At 36.3% G+C, this 22,600-nt stretch overlaps 1 protein-coding gene across 23 annotated transcripts in view; it reads left to right on the forward strand.

Moving 5' to 3' along the window:
* Positions 1-22,600, forward strand: part of ATP11C (ATPase phospholipid transporting 11C) — a 208,351-nt gene that overhangs the window by 176,684 nt on the left and 9,067 nt on the right. For 16 of the 23 annotated variants that reach the window (XR_004180585.1, XM_031660560.1, XM_031660565.1 and 13 more), the window contains 6 exons: positions 173-232; positions 7,849-7,976; positions 12,160-12,295; positions 14,405-14,470; positions 16,930-17,033; positions 19,961-20,114. Coding sequence is in view for 20 of the 23 variants with exons in the window: in XM_031660560.1 (XP_031516420.1) it covers positions 173-232; positions 7,849-7,976; positions 12,160-12,295; positions 14,405-14,470; positions 16,930-17,033; positions 19,961-20,114 (648 nt within the window). In the remaining 3 variants the exon portion in view is untranslated. Of the gene's footprint in view, positions 1-172; positions 233-7,848; positions 7,977-12,159; positions 12,296-14,404; positions 14,471-16,929; positions 17,034-19,960; positions 20,115-20,233; positions 20,300-22,600 lie in introns of those variants that run through there. The other 7 variants (XR_004180586.1, XR_004180587.1, XM_031660561.1 and 4 more) reach the window with 4 other exon arrangements.

Raw genomic sequence — 22,600 nt, forward strand, 5'->3', positions numbered from 1 at the left:
ATTAATCATTTTTTTGGTTGTTTCCTTATGTCTGTGGAATAGAGGTTTATTGCATTCTGGCATTAGAAGGATTTAGGAATAATTATAAACTATTTGGAATATAGTTTCCCATTTTAGTTTAGCAAGTTGATTAAGTGAAAATGTTAATCCTTGTCTTCATTTTTTTTTTCAGAACCTTTGTTTCATTTTGCCACAGTTTTTGTACCAGTTCTTCTGTGGATTCTCGCAACAGGTTTGTTTCCCAAGTTTTCGTTATAATGTGGTTTATATTTGCTGTTAATAAATTACCCTTATATATTAGATTTATAGAGATTAGAGATGTATATACAAAGTAAAAGGATCTCTTGGTTTTGACGATAGCAAATGTGTATGTCTTTGCTTTACTAGCTTTCTTATTGTTATCTTCATTTTGAAATGCTTTTGGTACATCCTGTTGGAGATGTGATAACATTAAAAAGAGTATTTTGAATTTTTTCTTTTTATCAATGTATAAAATGTTTCATAATCCTAAAATGTTATAGTTTAATATTTTATCAGATGAAATCTCCCAACTTTGCAGGCTCTCAGGTTAGTTTTATAGAAAAACATTAATCTTTAAGCTATCCAAGAACCTGTGATTCCTAGAGAAAGCCTTGGATTACGTAAAGCAGCTATAGATGTTTTGCCTTCTGTTGTTTTCTGAACATGTATTACATAAGGAATATGTTATATATTAACTTGATACATAAGTGGTAGGATAGCGAGGCATCTTTGTTTTAAAAACTGTAATGGATTTGACATTGCTTCTAATGGGAGGTATAGCAAAATACAGGAGCTTATAATACTCAGTGACTCAGAAATTTTATAATTAATCTATGAGAAGTTCAATGATTTTTCCAAACTGAGCTACCACATTGCCATAGGTGTTAAGTTTCTAAATTTCAAAGGCAAGCTTTACATACGCTTCTGTGAATACAAAGTACACTTATGAATACACTTATGTATTCTTCTTGGTTCCTCCTGGTAGGAAGTGATTTTCTTCTAATTCTTTGGCAGCATTTTTTTTTTTTTTTAACTTTTAGGTTCAGGAGTGCATATGCAGGTTTATATTGGCAAACTCATGCCACAGGAGTTTGGTGTTCAGTTTATTTTGTCACCCAGGTAAAAAGTATAGTACCTGGTAGGTAGCTTTTTGATCCTCTCCCTCCTCTCACTCTCCACCCTGAAGTAGACTCCAGTGTCTTTTTCCCTTCTTTGTGTCCATATGTTCTCATTGTTTAGCTCCCACTTACAAGTGAGAACATGCTGTATTTGGTTTTCTCTTTCTGCATTAGTTTGCTTAGGATGATGGCTTCCAGCTCCATCCGTGTTGCTGCAAATGACGTGATCTTATTCTTTTTTATGTTTGCGTAGTATTTCACGGTGTATATGTACCACATTTTCTTTTTCCAGTCTACCATTGATGGGAATTTAGGTTGATTACATGTCTTTGGTATTATGAAGAGTGCTGCAGTAAACGTGTGTGTGTGTCTTTATGGTGGAATAATTTATATTCCTTTGGGTATATACCCAGTAATGGGATTGCTGGGTTGAATGGTAATTCTGTTTTAAGGTCTTTGAGGAATCATCACACTGCTTTCCACAATGGCTAATTTACATTCTCACCAGCATTCTACAAGTGTTCCCTTTTTTCTGCAACCTTGCCAGCATCTGGTTTTTTTTTCTTTTTTGACTTTTTAATAATAGCCATTCTGACTGGTATGAGATGATATCTTGTTTTTGTTTTGATTTGCATTTCTCTAATGATTAGTGATGTTGAGCGTTTTTTCATATGCTTGTTGGCTGCGTGTTTGTTTTCATTTGAAAAGTGTCTGTTTGTGTCCTTTGCCCACTTTTTAATGGGGTGATTTGATTTTTGCTTACAAATTTATGTAAGTTCCTTATAGATGTTGGGTATTAGACATTTGTCACATTCATCATTTGCAGATATTTTCTCCCATTTTGTAGGTTGTCAGTTTACTCTGTTGATAGTCATCTTCTTGTATGCAGAAATTCTTTATTTAATTAGGTAACATTTGTCAGTTTTTGTTTTTGTTGCTATTGCCTTCAGCATCTTTGTGATGAAATCCTTGCCAGCTCCTATGTCCAGACTGATATATCCTAGGTTATCTTCCAGGGTGGTTATAGCTTTAGGTTTTACATTTAAGTCTTTAATCCATCTTGAGTTGATTTTTGTATATGGCATAAGAAACGGGTTCAGTTTCAATCTTCTGCATGTGGCTAGCAAGTTATCCCGTGCCATTTATTGAATAGGGATTCTTTTCCCCATTGCTTGTTTGTGTCAGCTGTGTTGAAGATCACATGGTTGTAGATATGTGGCCTTATTTCCGGGCTCTCTGTTCTGTTCCATTGTTTTATATATGTCTGTTTTTGTACCATACCATGTTGTTTTGGTTACTGTAGCCTGTAGTATAGTTTGAAGTCAGGTAATGTAATGCCTCCAGCTTTGTTCCTTTTGCTTAGGATTGCCTTGGCTATTCGGGCTCTTTTTCAGTGCCATATGAATATTAAAATATTTATTTCTAATTCTGTGAAGAATATAATTACTAGTTTGATAGGAATAGCATTGAACTTGTAAATTGCTTTGGGCAGTATGGCCATTTTAACAATATTGATTCTTCCTATCCAAGAGCATGGAATATTTTTCCATTTGTTTGTATCATCTCTGATTTCTTTGAGCAGTGTTTTGCAATTTTCATTTTAAAGATCTTTCACCTCGCTGGTTAGCTGTATTTCTAGGCATTTCATTATTTTTGTGACTATTGTGAATGGGATTATGTTACTGATTTGGCTCTCAGCTTGGATGTTGTTGGTATATAGGATTGCTACTGATTTTTGTACATTAATTTCGTATCCTGAAACTTTGCTGAAGTTAACAGGTCAAGCTTTTGGGCCAAGGCTGTGAGGTTTTCTAGATATAGAATCATATTGTCTGCAAACAGGGATAGTTTGACTTCCTGTCTTCCTATTTGGATGCCTTTTATTTATTTCTCTTGCCCAATTGCTTTGGCTAGGACTTCCAGTACTATGTTAAATAGGAGTGGTGAGAGAGGGCATCCTTTTCTTCTTCTAGTTTTTGAGGGAATGCTTCCAGCTTTTGCTTGTTAAGTGTGATGTCGGCTATGGGTTTTTCTTAGATGGCTCTTATTATTTTGAAGAATGTTCCTTCAATGCCTAGTTTGTTGAGAGTTTTTTAACATGATGGATTTTATTGAAAACCTTTTCTGCATCTATAGAGATGATCATGTGGCTTTTGTTTTTAGTTCTGTTTATGTGATAAATCACATTTATTGATTGGCATATATTGAACCAACCTTGCATTCTAGTGATAAAGCCTGCTTGATCATGGTGGATTAGCTTTGTGATGTGCTGCTGGATTCAGTTTGCTAGTATTTTGTTAAGTGTTTTTGCATCTATCTTCATCAAGGATATTGGCCTGAAGTTTTCTTTTTGTTGTTGGTGTTGTGTCTGTGCCAAAGTTTTCGTATCAGAATGATGCTGGCCTCAATGATTTGGGGAGAAGTCCCTCCTCCTCAATTTTTTGGAATAGTTTCAGTAGAAATGCTACAGATCTTCTTTATACATCTGGTAGATTTTTGACTGTGACTCCATCTGGTCATGAGCTTTTTTTTGGTTGGTAGACTTTTTATTAGCATTCAGTTTTAGAAGTCATTATTGGTCTTTTGAGGGATTCAGGAAATCACTGGTTTTCTGACTGGTTCAGTCTTGGGAGGTTGTACATGTCCAGAAATTTAACCATTTCTTGTAGGTTTTCAGTTTGTATGCATAGAAATGTTCATAGTAGTCTCTGAGGGTTTTTTTTTTTATTTCTGTTGTGTCTGTAGTATCATCTGCTCTGTCATTTCTGATTTTGTTTATTTGAATCTTCTCTTTTTTTTCTTTATTAGTCCAGCTAGTGGTCTATATATATTATTAAATTTTTTCAAATAACCATCTCCTGGATTTCTTGGTCTTTTGTATGGTTTTTTGCATCTCAGTTTCCCTCAGTTCAGCTCTGATTTTGGTTATTTCTTGTTTTCTTCTAGCTTTGGGGTTGGTTTGCTCTTGTTTCTGTAGTTGCTCTAGTTGTGATGTTGGGTTGTTAATTTGATTTCTTTCTTTCTCTCTCTCTCTCTCTCTCTCTCTTTCTCTCTCTCTCTCTCCCTGCCTCCCTCCCTCCCTCCTTCCTTCCTCCCTTCCTTCTTTCCCTCCCCTCCCACTCCCCCTCCCCTTCCCCTTCCCCTTCCCTTTCCCGAGTCTTGCTCTGTCGCCCAGGCTGGAATGCAGTGGTGTGATCTTGGCTCACTGCCACCTCCGCCTCCTGTGTTCAAGTGATTTTGATTTCTCCTGCCTCAGCCTCCTGAGTAGCTGAGATTACACGTGCCTGTCACCACACCTGGCTGATTTTTGTATTTTATTAGAGATGGGGTTTCACCATGTTGGTCAGGCTGGTCTTGAACTCCTGACCTTAAATGATCTGCCTATGTTGACACCTCCCAAATTGCTGGGATTACGGGCTTGAGCCACTGTGCCTGGCCTTCTTTTTAACTTTTTGATGTAGGTGTTTAGTGCTATAAATTTCCCTCTTAACACTTCCTTAGCTGTGTCCCAGAGATTCGGGTATGTTGTATCTTTGTTCTTTATTAGTTTTAAAGAAATTCTTGATTTTTGCCTTAATTTCATTATTTACCCCCAAATCATTCAGGAGCAGGTTAATTTCCATGTTGTTGTATGGTTTTGAGTGATTTTCTTGGTATTCGTTTCTATTTTTATCACACTGTGGTTTGAGAGTATGGTTGGTATGATTTTTGTTTTTTGGAATTTGCTGTGGATTGTTATGTCCAGTTGTGTGCTTAATTTTAGAGTATGTGCCATGTGGCGATAAGAGGAATGTATATTCGGTTGTTTTGGGGGTAGAGAGTTCTGTAGATGTCTATTAGGTCCATTTGGTCACATGTTGAGTTCAGGGCCTGAATATCTTTGTTAATTTTTGACCTCAGTGATCTGTCTCATACTGCCATCAGTGCCATGTCATTAGCCCCCAGTAGTGCCAGTTAAACAGATCATCTTTCATTATAAATTAAGCATGTTTCAGTTTTCGGAAGTGCCATCAACCTTCTTGTATTCAAAATTAATAGTATTAGAGAGTTTCGTAAGTTCTGATCAATCCGTTTTTCTTGAACATTCAAATTGCTAGTGAGCAAAATGTTGCTAATTCCTTACTTTCTTGGATGAATGCAAGTATTAAAAGTATGTGAAATTCTCTTAGCTAATGTGTAGCAGTGTGCTAAAGGTTAAGTTGGCTTGTTCTGGTGGAAATACTGTTTTCATTTTGAAAGGAGTCTGTTGCTTTATTATCCTTTTAAAACGTGTTTACCAAGCACAAGTTTTAGGGCAAAAAGGACTTACTCCTTATAAAACCAGCTGAGATTTAAACCGTGGATTGTCTTCAGTCTTCTTAGATTACCTTAACTGCTTATGGTTCCATAGGAGTTGATGTTTGGCTCCTTCTGTTGCTCAACTGGTAGGTTCATTCATTTGGCAACTATTTCTTGATTGCCTGCTTTGTGCCAGGATAAGTGCTGAGAATATTGCAGTGATCAAAACAAACTTCTTCCCCCCATGAAACTTGCAGTGTATAGTGATAGGGTGAAAGACAACAATCAAATATATTATGTTGGGTACTGCTATATGCTATGGTGGAAAAAAGAAAGCATAATAAAGGGATAGAGTGTGACTGGGAGAGAGAGAGCTGCTGTTACAGACATCTGAAAAGGTCTCTCTGATGAGATGACATTTGGGCAGAGACCTGGAGGTAAGGGAGGGAATAACGTGGACATCTTAAAGGAAAAGTATATCAGGTAAAAGGAAGGTAAAAGTGTACCAGGAGAGCTCAGGAGGTAATGTGATGTGCAAAATCTTTATTTTTGATTTTGGTTTTGTGCTAGTGCTGAATGTAGCAACCTTTATTGCAAATATCTTTGGAGTGCCTATGAGTAGTCTGTCTTTTTCAGTCCAGAAGCACATTAGGCATTCTCTGGAACTTGCAAGGAAGACTATGAAGAATGTAGAAATGGACCAGGGTTCAGATTCTTTACACAAAAAGCTTCCCTTTCTTTAGCAAAACTAGGATACTAAATGTCTTTTGTTTAATGAAAAGAAAACATTGTAACAGGTTTCATAAAAAAAAAAAAAAAAAAAAAAACAAAAAACAGTATTATCAACTATATCTGTTTGTTTTGGGAATATTCTGTCTCTTCTAATTATGTACCTAAGAATTACAATTATCGGTCATGTGATTTTAAAGTATCATAGTGAAACAAAAGTAGATTGATACTTCTTTTGTTTGAATGAAATTCAAGACTAAATTATACACCAGTCAATCTGAGTTGTACTTTTAAAAATTTACTTGTTAGTGAAAATGAGTAGTTTCCAAAGAAAGTATGGTGTTATGTGCCACGGACTAGTCCTCTCCTTTGAAAACAAAAAGGAATGCAACACCTTTTTTTGTACTTTTAAATTCAGTGGAATATCTTTGTTGAGCTTAAATCTTTGTTTATAAAAAGTATGTTGGAAGTGTCTTTTAACTTCATGGAGAATGTTGCATCCATTATCATTTGCTTTGTCTCTCCTGCCAGCTAGAGTTGTAGTCCCCTCCTCGGGGTTTCCCCAATTCTGCCTCTCCATCTAGAGTTTGAACTCTCTGGTGGACAGGGGATGAATCATCTCTGTCCCTAGCACTTGTCATTTAGTAGGCACTCAGTAAATGTTCTGAAGTCAACTAGTAAACTAACTAATGCACCATTCAAGTAATTCCCAGCCTTTGGAGTCAGTCTTCATTATGATAGTAATTATCTTTAGTAGCCATTGATTGAAAATACATTATTTTGTTAATTTTTGTCATAGTTAAATGCATTTTATTAAGGGACATTTATACATGTGAAAAATACATATGAGTATGGGGAATTATTCAGGCCACAGAAAATGTTTGTATGACAATCTTTAGCACTGTGTAGATAAATACTGATGTAAATACTTTCATCAGAATGAGGTTCATAGAATTTTTAAAATTTTTTTCAATAAAGGAGGATTTATAATATCAGAGCAGGCCTTTTCAAATGTTACAGCTTCCAATCTGTACTCATTCATTTATTCATCTAGTATTTATTGATTGTTTTTTGTATGCCAAGTTCTGTTATAGGAGCTCAAGATTGTCCAAGTTGTCCAGTCAAAGACCACCAGGAATACACTTGTAGTTGATCAAATTAGGTTTATTACTCAGTTCAGGAAGGAAGAACACACGCCATGGGAAACTGTGGGGCTTCTCAGGAAGAGGATGTTAGAAAAGACTTACACAATTTGGACTTGAAAATACTAACCAAAAATATGTAAAATATTAACCAAAACATTTGTGACACAGGCTGATTGCTGCCTATATTTAGTTTCTCTAAGAATTCCTCACTTATACTTAATGGTGTTTGCTGAAGTAACTCCTGAATAGCTAGTTTTAGCTATTAAGCAACCTTGAAAAGTTATTAATGTCTATTAGAAATGCAACTTATAGCATGTAAACATTCTGAATAAGATTCTGTTAAAGGGGAGGTATATTAATGTGACACATCACAATATGTTAGTTTCTTTTTTATAGTTACTAGGCAGTGACCTTGTTTACAGTTTCCTTTGCCACTACCAAAAGCATGTAAAAAAGTTTCTTATTTTAGCTAGTAAGTTTTCCTCATACATAAATATCATCTTGTAGATGATTGTTACATGAAATTTCTTTCTTTCCTCTGTTGTTTTTCATTTTAGCCACTGTATGATGCTGCTTACCTTACAATGTACAATATCTGCTTCACATCCTTGCCCATCCTGGCCTATAGTCTACTGGAACAGCACATCAACATTGACACTCTGACCTCAGATCCCCGATTGTATATGTAAGTTAAATATATAGTTAAAACCCTCTAAGACTTTCAATGTTGTGGTTTTCATTTTACCTGTAGATGGGAAGAATGCAGAACAATGCACTTGGTTTGTGGTATGATTATGTGGTTCTCTTTGGAATTTTTAGCTATTGAAAGCAGACTGCTCAACAGGAAAATGACATATTTCCTAGGTGTGGGTTCTGTACTTGAATATATGTGAAACATTTAGTTCAGAGTCACTAATTCCTAAAACTTAAACCTACATTGTTATAGTGTTCTGGTGTCTCATGGGAAGACATGATATTTCAACTGCAAAGAAAAGAAAAAGCATACACAAAGATCTTCAGTAGTTTACAATATTGATTCCTACTTGTTGTAGATTGAACCGATGAAGTTATATTACCCTTTCTCATGTAAACTGTGCCTATAGCATTAGCTGCCCCACACCCCTCCTTTATTAGCCCCATTCTAAAACTGTTTTGTTGAAGAAAATAATGGACTCATAAGCCATTGTATTCATTTTGTGTCAGTTGAAAATGGATGCTTTTCTCTGTGGATGGGGGACTTGGCACTAGCCCCAGTTGTTTAACTTATGATTTAATTGGATTTTTGGAATTGTAGCCTACAGCTAAGGATAAAGATATTAATTTACAGCAGATTGTAAGCATTGCTAAATAGTAGGTAGCAAGTGCATTAGAGAGGTTTGGATAGTTTATTTGTATGAAATGAAGATACACAAATTTAAGGGATTTTTTTTTTTAACCGACATGACTCATAAAATTTACATTTAGCAATTGTTAAGAATTACACAGTTGTAAAATTTATCATTTTAAAGGTCTTTATTAAAGAAAATTTCAGACATACATAAAAGTAGAGAGAATGCTATTTATATAATGAATGAATGTAAAGAGTTGTTGAACCACTCAGCTTGTCCTAACCACTTAGCTTCAACAACTCTCAATTCCTTGACATTCCTATTCCACTGATAACCCCGTCTACTCTATCACAGGCTTATTTTGAAGCACATCTCAAAAACAGTTATTTCAGTATGCATCTCTTAAAGATAAGGATTTTTAAAAATAATAATACCCTATCACTTAAGTCCTTAATATCAAATAGTCAAGTTCACATTTCTCCAATTGACTCATTTTTTTCATAGCATGCTTATTTGAATCAAGATGTAAAGAAGGTCCGCACATTGCAATTGGTTTATATACTTTCGGAGTCTCTTTTAATGTGTAGGTTAACCTTGCAATTTATTTGTGGAGAAAACCAGATTATTTATGTTGTAAAATTTCTCCCAGTCTAGAGTTTGCTGATTGTATCCTCATGGTGTTTACATATTCTGCTGATCCTGTATTTGTTGTAAATGCATAATTAGATCTAGAGGAGAATCATTAGAACTTTGGTAGAAATCTTACAAGCATCAGCTCCTACTATGCTCTTTATGAAAATAAGGAACCAGGGCCCAGAAATGACTTACCTAAGGACACAGAGTACAACCAGATGCAAAATGAAGATCAGAATTCAGCCCTCTTTCCAGTGCTTTTTCTAGCAGGCCAGTGGTTTTAAAACATTGTTTTAACTGTAGTTGTTTCCAGACAACTTCTGAAGAGAAGCCCAATAGTGCAGTTGCTCTGATTGAAGTGGGGTTTGAGGAGTAGTAAGCTGAATTCCCCCCATTCAGTCCCACCAAGAGCTCAGACTAACATCTGGGCTGAAAGCCTCTGCCACTTACCATGTGACCTTATGCAGGTTACTGCAATGTGCCTCAATTTCATCTTCAGTAATATATGGGCAACAGTAGCACCTAATCACAATGGTTTTGTGAGGAATAAATGAGCCACTATGTATTAAAGAACTTAAAAAAATAGTGCCTGACAAGTTTTCAAGCAATGATAGCTATTAATCTTACTATTCTAACACCCTCCTCCAGCCTTCAGGGCTCTGCTGAGCACTTGTATAAATTAAGAATGTCAAAAATCTGCAAAAACCTGTTGAGTACAAAATATCGTAAGGGTTTCCATAAGGTTTTAGTGACTGTGCTGTAGGTGTAGGTCATGATTTATTGAATTTTGTATAGACTTGCCACATCCGATGCAAAAATAAAGACCGTGGCATACCTTTTGCTGAGCCCAAAGTGCAGCTTTCCTTTTTGACCTCATACTTGCAAGCCATGAATGCCTGCTCTGACAAGACACTGCTCTTGACCTGTCACCAGAGTATAGGTAGTTTATTTACTCTGACTGTTCCTTTGTGAACATGAAGCCCTGGTCTTCCTATATGGCTTTCTGTACAGTATGCCAATTAATATTAGCGGTGGCATTGTATAGTGTATTATAGATTTTACCTTTGGTGATTTAGTGACTTGGGTATTACCAAACACTTGGATGTGAAACGACATAATTGGATGTTTTTATATTTTTAAGAGACATTTAAAAAGTAAACTGTAGTTTTTCTATAGAGGGAACAGGTGTAATTTGTTTCTTCTACAGCTTTAAAAGGCAAAAGAAAGCGTTCTGGTGTACCTGCTGCCCACCATAATATGGAGGTGCTCAGGCCTGTGCTGCTCATCAGCCTCTCCCCAGATCTTGATTCTCTCTCATGCTCTCCTTCACGTTGATTGCCCCATTCTGAGTTTTTGACAGCTTCTTTATTCGAATGCAGCTAGAAAACCTGACCTATAATTCAACGTATCATGCTGCTCCTGCTATTTTCCCACACTGAATGAGATGTACTTCCCATCAGTGGTCTGTAAAGACAGGAACCACTTCCTGCTTTTGCCCTTTCTTCTCCAGCCCAAGTCAGTGACTGTCAAAAGCCACATTGGCTGGCAGTTGTTGGGCACTGCCTGCAAGGATCTTTACAGAGGTGCCTTACCTGTTGTTCCTAGTTGCCTTGGAAACATGACTTACTGGCTATGGGGAGAGCTTGTTTCTGGGAAGTAGCTATCTCATTCTGCCATTTTTCTAGGACAGAGAGCATACGCTGAGTTTCAGATCGCTGCATGCACCTGGAAATCCTAGTAGGTAAAAGTTGCATAATTGCTATGTGCACGAAACCCCATGGTACTCAATACCAACTGAACAAGGATCAGTTGCATTTACATTACAAAGGTGTTTCTTACTCCATACAGCCCAGTGACATTCTTGGTAGTATTAGCGACAAGTATGTTATTTGAGTAATTAGATATCATTTATTAAATGTTAAGAGCAATTTGAAATAGAATCCAAAAGAAACACATGCACCAACCCGTCTTTTTCTGCAGCTCTGCTCCATTAGAATTGGTAGCCTTATTTAGCATTCTGACTTGTGCTGAGAAGGTTGTACTATTTTTGACAGATTTAAACTTAATCTATCCACCTCCCATTTATCAAAGTATCATTATACAACTCCAGACATGTTATTTGACTTGATGGAAAAATATAAAGGGCACCGTAAGACCTAAAAAAAAAAAAAAAGGTTAAATTTCCAGGAATAAATCTTGATTAAAATAAATATCTTAATTGTTCTTGGAAAGCTTGGTAGCTTGGTTGAGAGCGTATGCTCTGAAGTCAGGTCAATCCAGGATTGTACATTAACTCAGTCTCTTACCAAGTGAACTTTGGCATGGCTGCTACACTAGTGGTTCCCAGACTATACTGCACATTGAAGTCAGCTGGGGGGCTTTAAAAATATCCTGACCTCCAGGTTATACTTTATGCCAATTAAATCAGAATGAAGATGGCAACCAGGCATTAGTTTTTAACGATCCTCAGGGGATTCCAAAGTGCATCAAAGTTTGAGCACCATTGTGTTACACCTTTCTGAGGCTCCTTATTATTAGCAAATATGAGTGGTAGTAATACCTATCTCATGTTTTTATGTGGGTGAAAATAAATGTCTATAAAACTCTGAACCCAGTTCCTGGCATATAAGTACCATTAAATGGAAGCAAATTATTGTTGATGTTATTGTTGTCAGTGGCCAAAAATTTAGAAGAGTTTAGAGAGTTTACTCCAGTGGCTGAGTCAGGAGATGATTGCGTGAAGGTCAGCCTTTGGCTCAGTCTGACCCTTTACCAAAAATCTGTCAGGCCATTAAGGGTAGCCCCCTTCATTATAACAGGGTCAAACTCCATGCCCACCTTTGACATTTCACTGCATGTTTAAATGAAAAGTTTCACTAATGTTTTTTTCTCCCCATTTCTCAATAGGAAAATTTCTGGCAATGCCATGCTACAGTTGGGCCCCTTCTTATATTGGACATTTCTGGCTGCCTTTGAAGGGACAGTGTTCTTCTTTGGGACTTACTTTCTTTTTCAGACTGCATCCCTAGAAGAAAATGGAAAGGTAAAAAGAACCTGTCATTACATCTTTTGGTATTATAAGCATGGCTTATCTTTTTCCCATAGGCACTGGATCTGTCATATACATACTCTAGCTGTAATCATTCTACAAACTTTTTCTGAAGATACAGTAGTTAGTTCTCACAGCTTCTTTAGAACAATAGAAGTGAAATAAGCAATCGCTTTCTGTGTGCATGGCTAACTAGAGAGCTTATGTGCAAACTTTCTGGAACCTTAACTTGGCTGCAATTTTTACTAGATGAACAGAGTTCTTGGGACTTCAGACTTCCGCTCTTTGATGTGAGAAAGGTTTTTCCCATTTTAAAGTAAAGCCCGGCTGCATTCATTTCTTACTTATAGTGGCCTTCTATGCTTGGAGCTGAAGGGGGTAGCTGCCATATCTTTGGAGTGTTTGCCCAGTAGGTGAAGAGAGGAATTGTCTTCTCTCCCTCCTCTTCCCAGTGGAAGCACAGTATTCTCCAGAAAGGCTACTCTGCTTCTGCCAGTGTCTTCCTAGAACATGACTATCTCATTCAGCAGTTGCACTGGGATAATTTTGCCCTGGCTGTACTCTAGGAGAAAATTACTGATGAGGGGGACAGGTGAGGCCTTCTTCCTGCAGCCACACATAGGAAAACAAAAACACTACCTTGCATACTGCTTTCACTAAGTTCTCCTTTGCTATTTCTGAGATTCTCCTTTTATGGTCATTCATTCTTTGTAATCATAATGTGAAGGAAAGCTAAGGTTCAAAAAGGATTTACTGAGGACACTATGTCTGGAAACTGGTAACACCTGTTACAGAAGTAATAGGTTCAGTGAATTTGAACGGTACTTTAAAATTAGGCACTACAGTCAAAAGCTCTCTAATTTGGACTAACAAAAATCAGTTTAGTATGAATCCATGAAAATTATTAATCACAAAGTACTTGCTGGGGAAACACAGATCTACTTTAAAGTAGTCACATGTAGAACTTGCCAAAGAGAGTGTCCTCATAAATCCTGTGCGTACTTGGGAAAATCACATCAGTTTCTCAGGTCAGCTTTGCCCATCAGTAAGAAGAATGGATTTGATTTTATGATTTCCTGGCCTCTTCAGGTTTATAACTGATTGTGTGACTTTCACTTTTTATTTTAGTTTTATTTGTCAGATAGATTTTATATAACTGGCTACTGCTTAAAAGGAGTTTGCTCCAAAGTAGGCAGATACTCTCCTATAGTCAGTGTGATTCATTTGCTCAGCCAACTTTCCAGGTGGTGCGTGAGAGCATCAGTTAAGTGTCTGTTTAATTCATTACCCATTTTGAGTTCATAAAGTTCAAATTAATAAGGTTTTACTCTATATGTCACCTTCCCTCTAAATGTTTGCTGAAATCACAGTAAGTGTGTGAATTACTACTAGCAAGAAAACATAACACTCGTGTATGATTTGAGTGAATCCTTTTTTTTTTGCTTCTATTAACCTTAATTTTTGTTTTTATTTTTTTGAAAAAGCCTTTTACATCTCATTTTCTGTTTTAATGTTACGCATTCAGATCTTGACAGCATTTGGTAAGCATATGTGCCATTCATTGCCATCATTTGGATTTATACATGGTATCTGCTTTTTTTTTTTTTTTTTTTGATGTGCACATGCTGATAGCTCTTGTATTTATAACCAGAAAAATTAGACTCATTTAAAAAATGTAAATCCATTTGTCTACAAATTATTGCTCATTTGAGAGGTTTAATTCTATATTATAGGAAAATCCCATATCAGATTCTTTAGAGACATGAATCATCCAAATGACTTGTTTTGATGAACACTGCTGCTATTAGAGTAGTTGCTTTCTTTGGCCTTTATCACACCAGTGAGTTCCCTGTTCAATGCTGCATGGAGTAATAGAAATAAACCCTACCAACCACAGTTGTAGTGTACCTGTTTGTGAAAATTGGATCCCAGGAAAATCTGACATTGTGGCCTGATCTTACTGACTAGCTGTTCCCTAAACAATTCATACAAAAATATTTGGCACTTATACACAGGATTAAACTTGGCTTTTTTTTTAAATGAAAAAATACTAAGATAATACTTGTGTATACATGATACATGTAATTATTAAATGTTTTTCAGGTATACGGAAACTGGACTTTTGGAACCATTGTTTTTACAGTCTTAGTATTCACTGTAACCCTGAAGGTTAGATTTTTACTTATTCATATATTTTTTAATGCTGTTTTTGTAGTACTTTCTTGTCTTATCCTAATATAACATTTTTTGGTCTCCTTTATTTTTTGTTATGGGTTGTTATTCAAGTATTTGCCTTAATACTTACTAAAATGTGTATGATGCTAGGGATTTGGGTATTTGTATACTATTTTTGATCAGTTTTTTCCCAGTATATCGTGATCCTCTTTATTTTGTTTTACTTTAAAAAAATTCAAACACCATACTTATGTTGAAAATCTGTTTCTTCTTTATTGCTATTTTTAAGGCGTTATGATAAGTGGCATATAAACAGGCTGTGGGTGAGAACGAGAGAGGGAGAGAGAGAGAGAGTGTGTGTGTGTGTATGTGTGTTTGTGTGTGTGTATGTGTGTGTGTAATTATGTTAAGTACTTGAATCTTCTAAAAATTATACATCTGTTCAAGAACCCCAGGCCTCAAATAAGTATATGTGAGCAAGATAATATGTGAAAAAGGGCTTGGTAGTAGTGAAATCTTATAAAATGTATTCATTACTGATGACCAGGTTGGTAGCTTACGCCTATAATCCCAGCACTTTGGGAGACCAAGACAGGCAGATCGCTTGAGCCCAGGAGTTCAAGACCAGCCTGGGCAACATTGTGAGACAGTGTCTCTATTTATATAGGTATATATATTTAATTTAAAAATAAATATACAAATAATATATCTATATAAATATAAAAAATATAAAATGTATTCATCACTAAAATTTACCCATGTTAGTGATAAAGTGCCTAAGAATATAATGCAGGAAGGTAATTTTGGCAAAATCATTGGCATTGACATGTAGCCAAGTGATAATGCTGTGAAGCCTCACTGAATGCTACCCTTGAGGCCCATGATTTGGAAATCTCTTATAGTTGAAAGCATAATTCAAATTATTTTTATTTTTATCATTCCAATAATCAACACCACATATGGGGTCCACGAGTAAATACGTTTAAATGAATTCCAGCATGTCCAGGGGTTAGAAGCAGAATTCAGAAGTATAATTGTCAAAGGATCTCTCTCAAATTTCTCTCTAAATTTCTGTTCATGGTTTATTTCTCATACCGGATAGAGCTAACATATGTTTGCTTTATTCATCTATTTCAGTAACATGTTAGGACCTTAAAAGGACATTACAATTCATCTTAGTATAGCCACTTACTAGCTGTGTGTCCTTGGGCAAGTGACTTTACCTCTCTGTGCCTCACTTTCCTCTTCTATAAAGTCGAGATAAAAGTAGAACCTACCCTTAGGGTTTTTTGAGGACTCAATTAGTGAATAAAGCACTTAGGGTGGTGCTTATTTCAATAAATGCTACTTTTTGGTTTTTATTATGTCTCACAGTATCACAATTTGAAATGGATGCCTCCCCGCTCCTTTTTTCCCCTGGCCTTGCATATAGCCACAGGGCTTCCAAATGGCCTTCACAGTGTTTCTCAAGTGTATCTCAAAGACTTCCACTCCCTCCTCTTGGGATTAATATTAGTATTATCTTTGGATTCATATTAGTATTTTCCCTAACAACTAGAAGAGTAGCAGTTCAAGATTGAGCTACATTAATAATGTTATCAACATCCTGTTTATAAATGAGAAACTATAACTGAGAGCTGATGACCATGGTGTCACAGCAAGTAACAAAACTGAGACATCATCTCCTCTATAAAAATTAACAGCTCTGGATATTAGCTCATGTGACCCAGAAGTTTTAAGCAAGCGAAATAGACCATACTTGTTGAAAACCCCAGATGCCACAATCTGAAAACGTGATTGGTCCTGGCAGAAACATGAAGAGATTAAAATCTAACTGAATATTTTATTAATTTAATGGAATAGATACAGGTTTTTCAATTGGAAAGATACACTACATAGTCAAACTCATGATTCATTGCTACATGATGTTAGGGGTATAGAGCCTTTGCATTTAGTGACTCCCATCTGTTATATTTGAGCTTTCACGGCACCTTTGAAAGTTTTGTAGTTTGTCTACCCTTCCTAGCTACCCCTTCCCTCTCCTTCTTTTCAGCGTATCTGCCTCCACCAGCTAAGTCTCCTTTTGCCATCATCTTCCTGGCAGCCATTGCCTGAGGACCTGGGGCTTGGGCCTCCTAGATATTACCGTTACTTCACTCCTTGCCCATTCCCCAGTACTGAGATATCTGCAGCCCTACACCTACCAGCTACTCAGCCTGATCACACCTCCAGCCTGTACTCCAGAGTTTAGAGGCCTTAGGGCAGAGCTTAGGTTTCTCACCGTTGTTCTTTGAAAAACCTGGATTCTGTTTTAGTTCCACTGTCCTCGGGATCCCTGGCACAAGCTAGATCCTTCCATAGGTATCATTGTGTACTAGTTATTAGATACTATAGCATATTGCCTGGTGCAATTTGTAACCATCATGAAACCTTTCGTGTTATTATCTTTTCAGCTTGCTTTGGATACCCGATTCTGGACGTGGATAAATCACTTTGTGATTTGGGGTTCTTTAGCCTTCTATGTATTTTTCTCATTCTTCTGGGGAGGAATTATTTGGTAAGCAATTGTACATATGTGAGCAGTCTGTAAATAACAAAGTAGACACATGTGTATGTACACTATATATGTAAGCATTCATTATACTTTTAAAATTTTAATTGTATAAGATGGCACATCTTTAATATTAATGGCCTGAAGGTTACTTGTTAGCTGGTAGTGCTACTAATTTTGGGTAAGATTTTAAATACAAGTATATAGACTGCACAAATCACTCAGAAGACCTCCCTTTGGTAGCCCTGTCCAACTCTTTCTATTTGAAGGCATGTAAACATCTCTTTAGTGAAACTGTAGTTTTCAGCACAACCTCTCATGTGATTTTCAGAGGAAATACTCATCCTGTGAAGTTTCTACCTGATATGTTGGCCAACAGATACATTATTGTCCATTTGGACCCTTATTTTCTCTTTATAGTATATAACCATGATTCATGTTACTACAGGTGTGCTCAAGGTATAGGATATATACTACTTAATACTCAGAGGGTTGTATTTTGAAATCACCATCTCACTGTTTTGGTGGAGGTGGGAAGATGTAGAAAGGCAGAGTCTGCAACTTGTCCTTAAAGTTCATTTAGTTCATCTTGGCTCAATAGATGTTTGTTCAGAATCAGTTTTGTGCTTGAGACTCTATGGGATAGAGAGATGACTGGACTGTACTCAAGGAGAGTAGAGTCCAGTGAGGGACACATAAGCTGTGATTGGGAGAGTTATATATTTGCATCTCCGTTCTTTACTCCCAAAAACATATATTTTGGTTTTAAATGTCAGAGTTGTTTTTTTTAGTCAGTGGCTTCCCCTGACAAGGATGCCAGCAGCAGAGATCATGGCTAGAGCAAGCCATAGGGTAAGATTTCAGAAATACATGTTTTCATTGCTTTGAGCAAAATCTTACATACAAAATGATTCTATTTTATCACAGAGATGTGAGTCCTATGTTTATGTCCCTTGAGTCTTAATTAGAAGAAACTCTATTTTGAAAAGCTTTTTAAAAATAAAACTTTAAGAAATAAAAATATAAGAAACCTAATCATTTAAGGAAGTACCAGCTTTAAAAAGTATAATTACAGCATATTTTTGGTACCTCTATAGGTAATTGAGAGCAATGAAGCTGAAGGAAGTCTCTATTTTCTTTAATAATATACAAATAAATCAAAGTTGATTAAGAACATACCATATACAATTGTAGTTCTGCCCAGAGTACCGTAATTCTGTCTATGAATCTATGTAATCAGCATCTGAACTAATTATGCAAAATTTCTACAAGAATAAAATGTTTCTAGCAAACTCATTTTCAACCCTTTCCAGACTATTCCTTATTGATGAAAATAAATCCAGTAAATGATTAAGATATTGTCACACCTGTTTCTATTCATTAGTGATACCAAAAATGAAATGTTAATCTATTTTGTATTTTATTGCCTGAAGTATTATCATTAAGTGGAGTTGAGCCACTACATGAATATAAACTTATAAAGCAACCAGTAAAATGTGACTAGAAACAATGTGAAACTTCAGCTGAATGTGATCACAACTAATGTCTCTGGACATGTTCTACCCTGAGGCATTGAGTCACACCTGTCTTTGGGGTTGGGTAGTGAGAATGATGACTTCCGAGCCCCAAACCACATCCAGAAATAATAGTGTTTATTTTTTACTGCCCTACTACAAAACTCCATAGATGACATGGAGGTTTAAAAAAAAAAACAAAAAACTGGAGACATTAGTCAGAATGTATGATGCAAAGGAACACCCTGTGACTAGCTGTCATTTGTCATCTGGGCCCCTGTTGTGGCTCAGTTAACTGCCTAGAACATTATTCAAGGTGTTCTTCAGAATTCGAGTGAGGTAGAGTTCTGCAGAAGTCTTTTCCGTGTGGCAGACGTTTCCCAGAAAGCCTGTGTAGCCTAGGCCTCATAAATTTTTCCACCTCCCTGTTCTCACTTTTATTCCACAATCTAGTTTTCATAAAAGTAGAGCCACAAATTCAGTTTTATCATGTTACATAAGGGTGCCTGGACATTAATTTTTAAATGAGAAACCAAATTATCTTCAGGAGGCATGATGTGTCTTCTAATAAACAGGAACCATAGTTACCTACCTGGAGCTCTTAATCCTAGGGCAGTCTGATGTGCATCCTGTCCTTAAGCAACCAGTTCTTCCCCCTCACCTTCAAACAACAATAGCTTCACCTACTGAGGCTCTCTGTGGTTCAGCTCAGACAGAAGGGAAGGGAAACAGGCTGTGCTTCTCAGTGGCCACTTAACAATGAAGTGGATGACTCGGAATGAAATCTGACTCCAGAATGGGGGTTCCCGCTGGATTTCTGGATTCTAAGGCTTAATGTCCAATTAGAAGTATTCTGCTCTGTGTCAGCCTGTTTGGCACATACTGTTAATATATTTTGTGGATGACAATGGTAGATTCCTTCCATTTGAGAGACATGATAAGCTTCTACTGTCCTTTTTATATTTACATAGTGTTTTTATCGGGGGAGAGTTATAAAAATGTCTTTTGAATTTCTGAATACAGAACACAAATCCATCCCCATCTTAATAAAACAGCTGAGGAAATAAAATGCTTGTTAGGATAAAAATGAACCATTTCTCTTGAGTGTCTTTGAAGCACCAGCATTTTCTAATGCATGTAAATAGTTGCCAGTTGGCAGCTTTAGAATTGATTGCCTGATTGTTTTCAAGTCAAATGCATTTTATTGTCTTTTTTCTCCTTTGATTATCATTCTTTTTTTCCCAAACATTTGGTAAATGAAATTTGTTTATTACTTTTGGGATATTCTAGAGAAAATTATTTTTATTAATGTATGTAAGGAAGATTCTTTTTAAATACAAAAGACATTTTAATTAAACATCCATTTCATATGACAGGAATTGATTTGTTTTTCCATCATGTATTTTCTTTCCACTTCAGGCCTTTTCTCAAGCAACAGAGAATGTATTTTGTATTTGCCCAAATGCTGTCTTCTGTATCCACGTGGTTGGCTATAATTCTTCTAATATTTATCAGCCTTTTCCCTGAAATTCTTCTGATAGTATTAAAGAATGTAAGAAGAAGAAGTGCCAGGGTAAGAACTAAGTTTATCTTATAACCTGATTTTTGGAAGGGGCCTCAATATCTGCCATGAGCTAAAAACCTGATTTAGAAAATTACATTAGTTACAGCATGTTGAACCCCTCCTTACAGGTTCATCACTTAATTTCCTCTTCTGCATAAAAAGTATAGTAAAAACTTCGTTATCCAATGCAGGTGGTAAGTAGATTCCTTAATAGTGTTCTATGTGACCTTCAGCAATCCATATGGAGTATCTCCTATGCTCCATATGGAATTTTAAAAGGAAAAAATTATTTTATTTTGTATTTAGCCTAGAATTTTCACACCAGGAATTTCCACACCAACATTTTCGCTTTAAACTTAGAAATTTCCCTGTGGGCTGTTTGCAGATTGTTTTCAGTTGATAACACCAATTTGCCTCTTTCAAACCTTTCCCCTTCCTTTAATTATAGTGCTGCTTAATCTCTGTGTTGCTTCTAGCCCTGTCTGTCCAGCAGTATATTTGAACCAAAGAGAATTCCCTGGATGTGGTTTCTACATCCTTAGCCTCTGGAACACACTCGTAAAAATTCAAAATAGTTTTATGAGTGTGCTTTTATTTTTCCTATTAAATTGTAAATTTCCTGTGGGAATGAGAAGTTATTTTTTCTGCTGCCTTATTATGATACGTTTTAAACATTTTTTTAAAAGTCTTTACAGTGAAATAGGGAGATGAGCATGGAAAATAAAACTTTTGGCAGATTTTGACCAACAGGCTAATTAAATATGTCATATTCCTGCCAACAGTAGCTGATTTTGTTAAACAAAACTGTTTCTGTCATATTGACACAACTAGATCTTATAGCACCTCCAAGGCAGTATTTTCGGGTAATATTCTAAGCTACAACTACCTGACTTATTTGATAAATTTGCCAACCAGTTTAGCTACAAAACTGTTACATCATGATTTTGTTTTTGCCTGTTGAATTGATAGAATCCAGTAGTTGATATTAGATAGACATGGGGATCTGAAATGATTAGAGTAAGAAAACCTTCAGTGATTAGAATTGTAAAAGAGGAGTTTCATGTTACAAGTCAGTGTCAGCCCCAATCAAAAAAAAGAGAACTGTCATAGGGTACGTTGATTCTTCATATACAAGGCCAGTCAGTGTGTAGTTAGTTGGCCAGAATTGCTCTTAACTCACTGCTTCTGCATGTCTTATGGGCTGGAACTGAACGCAGTAATGTTAGCTTAGGTATGACTGCTATACTCTAGTCTGGTGTTTTAGTATGGAAAAGTTGCATTGAAATACCTGATTATGTCTCAGTATCAGTTGAACAGGGATAAAACAGGTTGATACAACAGACCACCCAGAATGTCTCAGGTGGCAATTTGCATGAAACCAAATAAAATATGTTGCAATAAGAAATGATTTGGGGCTTTTTATAATAGAGAATTTTTTCAGGGAAGGATTTCCAAGTTGCTCTTCCATCCTCCTTATTTGGGAGTATACTTTGGAGTGATCCTAAATATGTCTCTTATTTGAGGTAATGGAACTCATTTTAAATAATGGCTCACACCCAGCTACATGGTCTAAAGATTATAGAAATATCTCAGAAAACAAAACCTTCAAACATATCATCTTTTTTCTTATTAGGCCCTCTCTTTAAAAAGTTCGACATTGGCTGGAGGTGACTCTTACATAGACCATTAAATTGTGGGATGCTACTAAGCAGTCACAGATAAAGACTTAGAACTTTTTTTTTTTTTTTTTTACATGAACAGATTCTGAACTTCTGTTGAAAGTATGGAGTTCTGGGACTGCATCCTTTTTTACTTAGCAGCATAGACCGTTGCCAGGGGTTTAGCATGAAATTTGTTATGGGTTATGTCCGGCGTAGGAAGAATTTTAGTGTCTGTGCTATAGCTGGGCATGCTGATGTGCTAGAACAACCAGGAAAATTTCCATAATCATTTTCATTCATGCAATCATTCATTCATTTATTCCTACCCTCGTTGAACCAATAAACATTTGTTGAACCACCTGCTGATGAACATCTCTCTTTACATCCAGTGTCTGAAAGGCTAAATGGTTTTTCAGACTCTGCAGGATTTCAAGAGTTGCAAATGAGGCAACATGTTGTGGGCACTCAGCAGCGCTGCCTCTTTTTTTTTTCTTATGAGAAAATGCAAGAGCAAAGTAGTGCAATATGAATGCATAAAGGCCTACTGCAACATGGCAGCCATGGCTATTCTGATAAGTCACATCTGTTTATATAAGGCCCTATTTGGCTATATCAAAGAGGTGGAGGCCAACTTCTAAGATAAGGGAGAAAGAGTATGTTACTTTCCCCCAAATATTTTAGTCTTCATGCTCAGTCACCAACAGTCTGACACTCTGTGTGATTTCCTACTTTGTTCAGTATTCCTTGCTAAGACATTGGCCTCATTTTAAAGAGAGGCAAAAGATACTGGGTCTGCCCCATATCCTGATAGATCCCCTGATGTGGTCAAATGTG

The sequence above is a fragment of the Papio anubis genome, chromosome X (genome assembly GCF_008728515.1).
Source record: "Papio anubis isolate 15944 chromosome X, Panubis1.0, whole genome shotgun sequence".
Taxonomy (NCBI): Eukaryota; Metazoa; Chordata; class Mammalia; order Primates; family Cercopithecidae; genus Papio; species Papio anubis.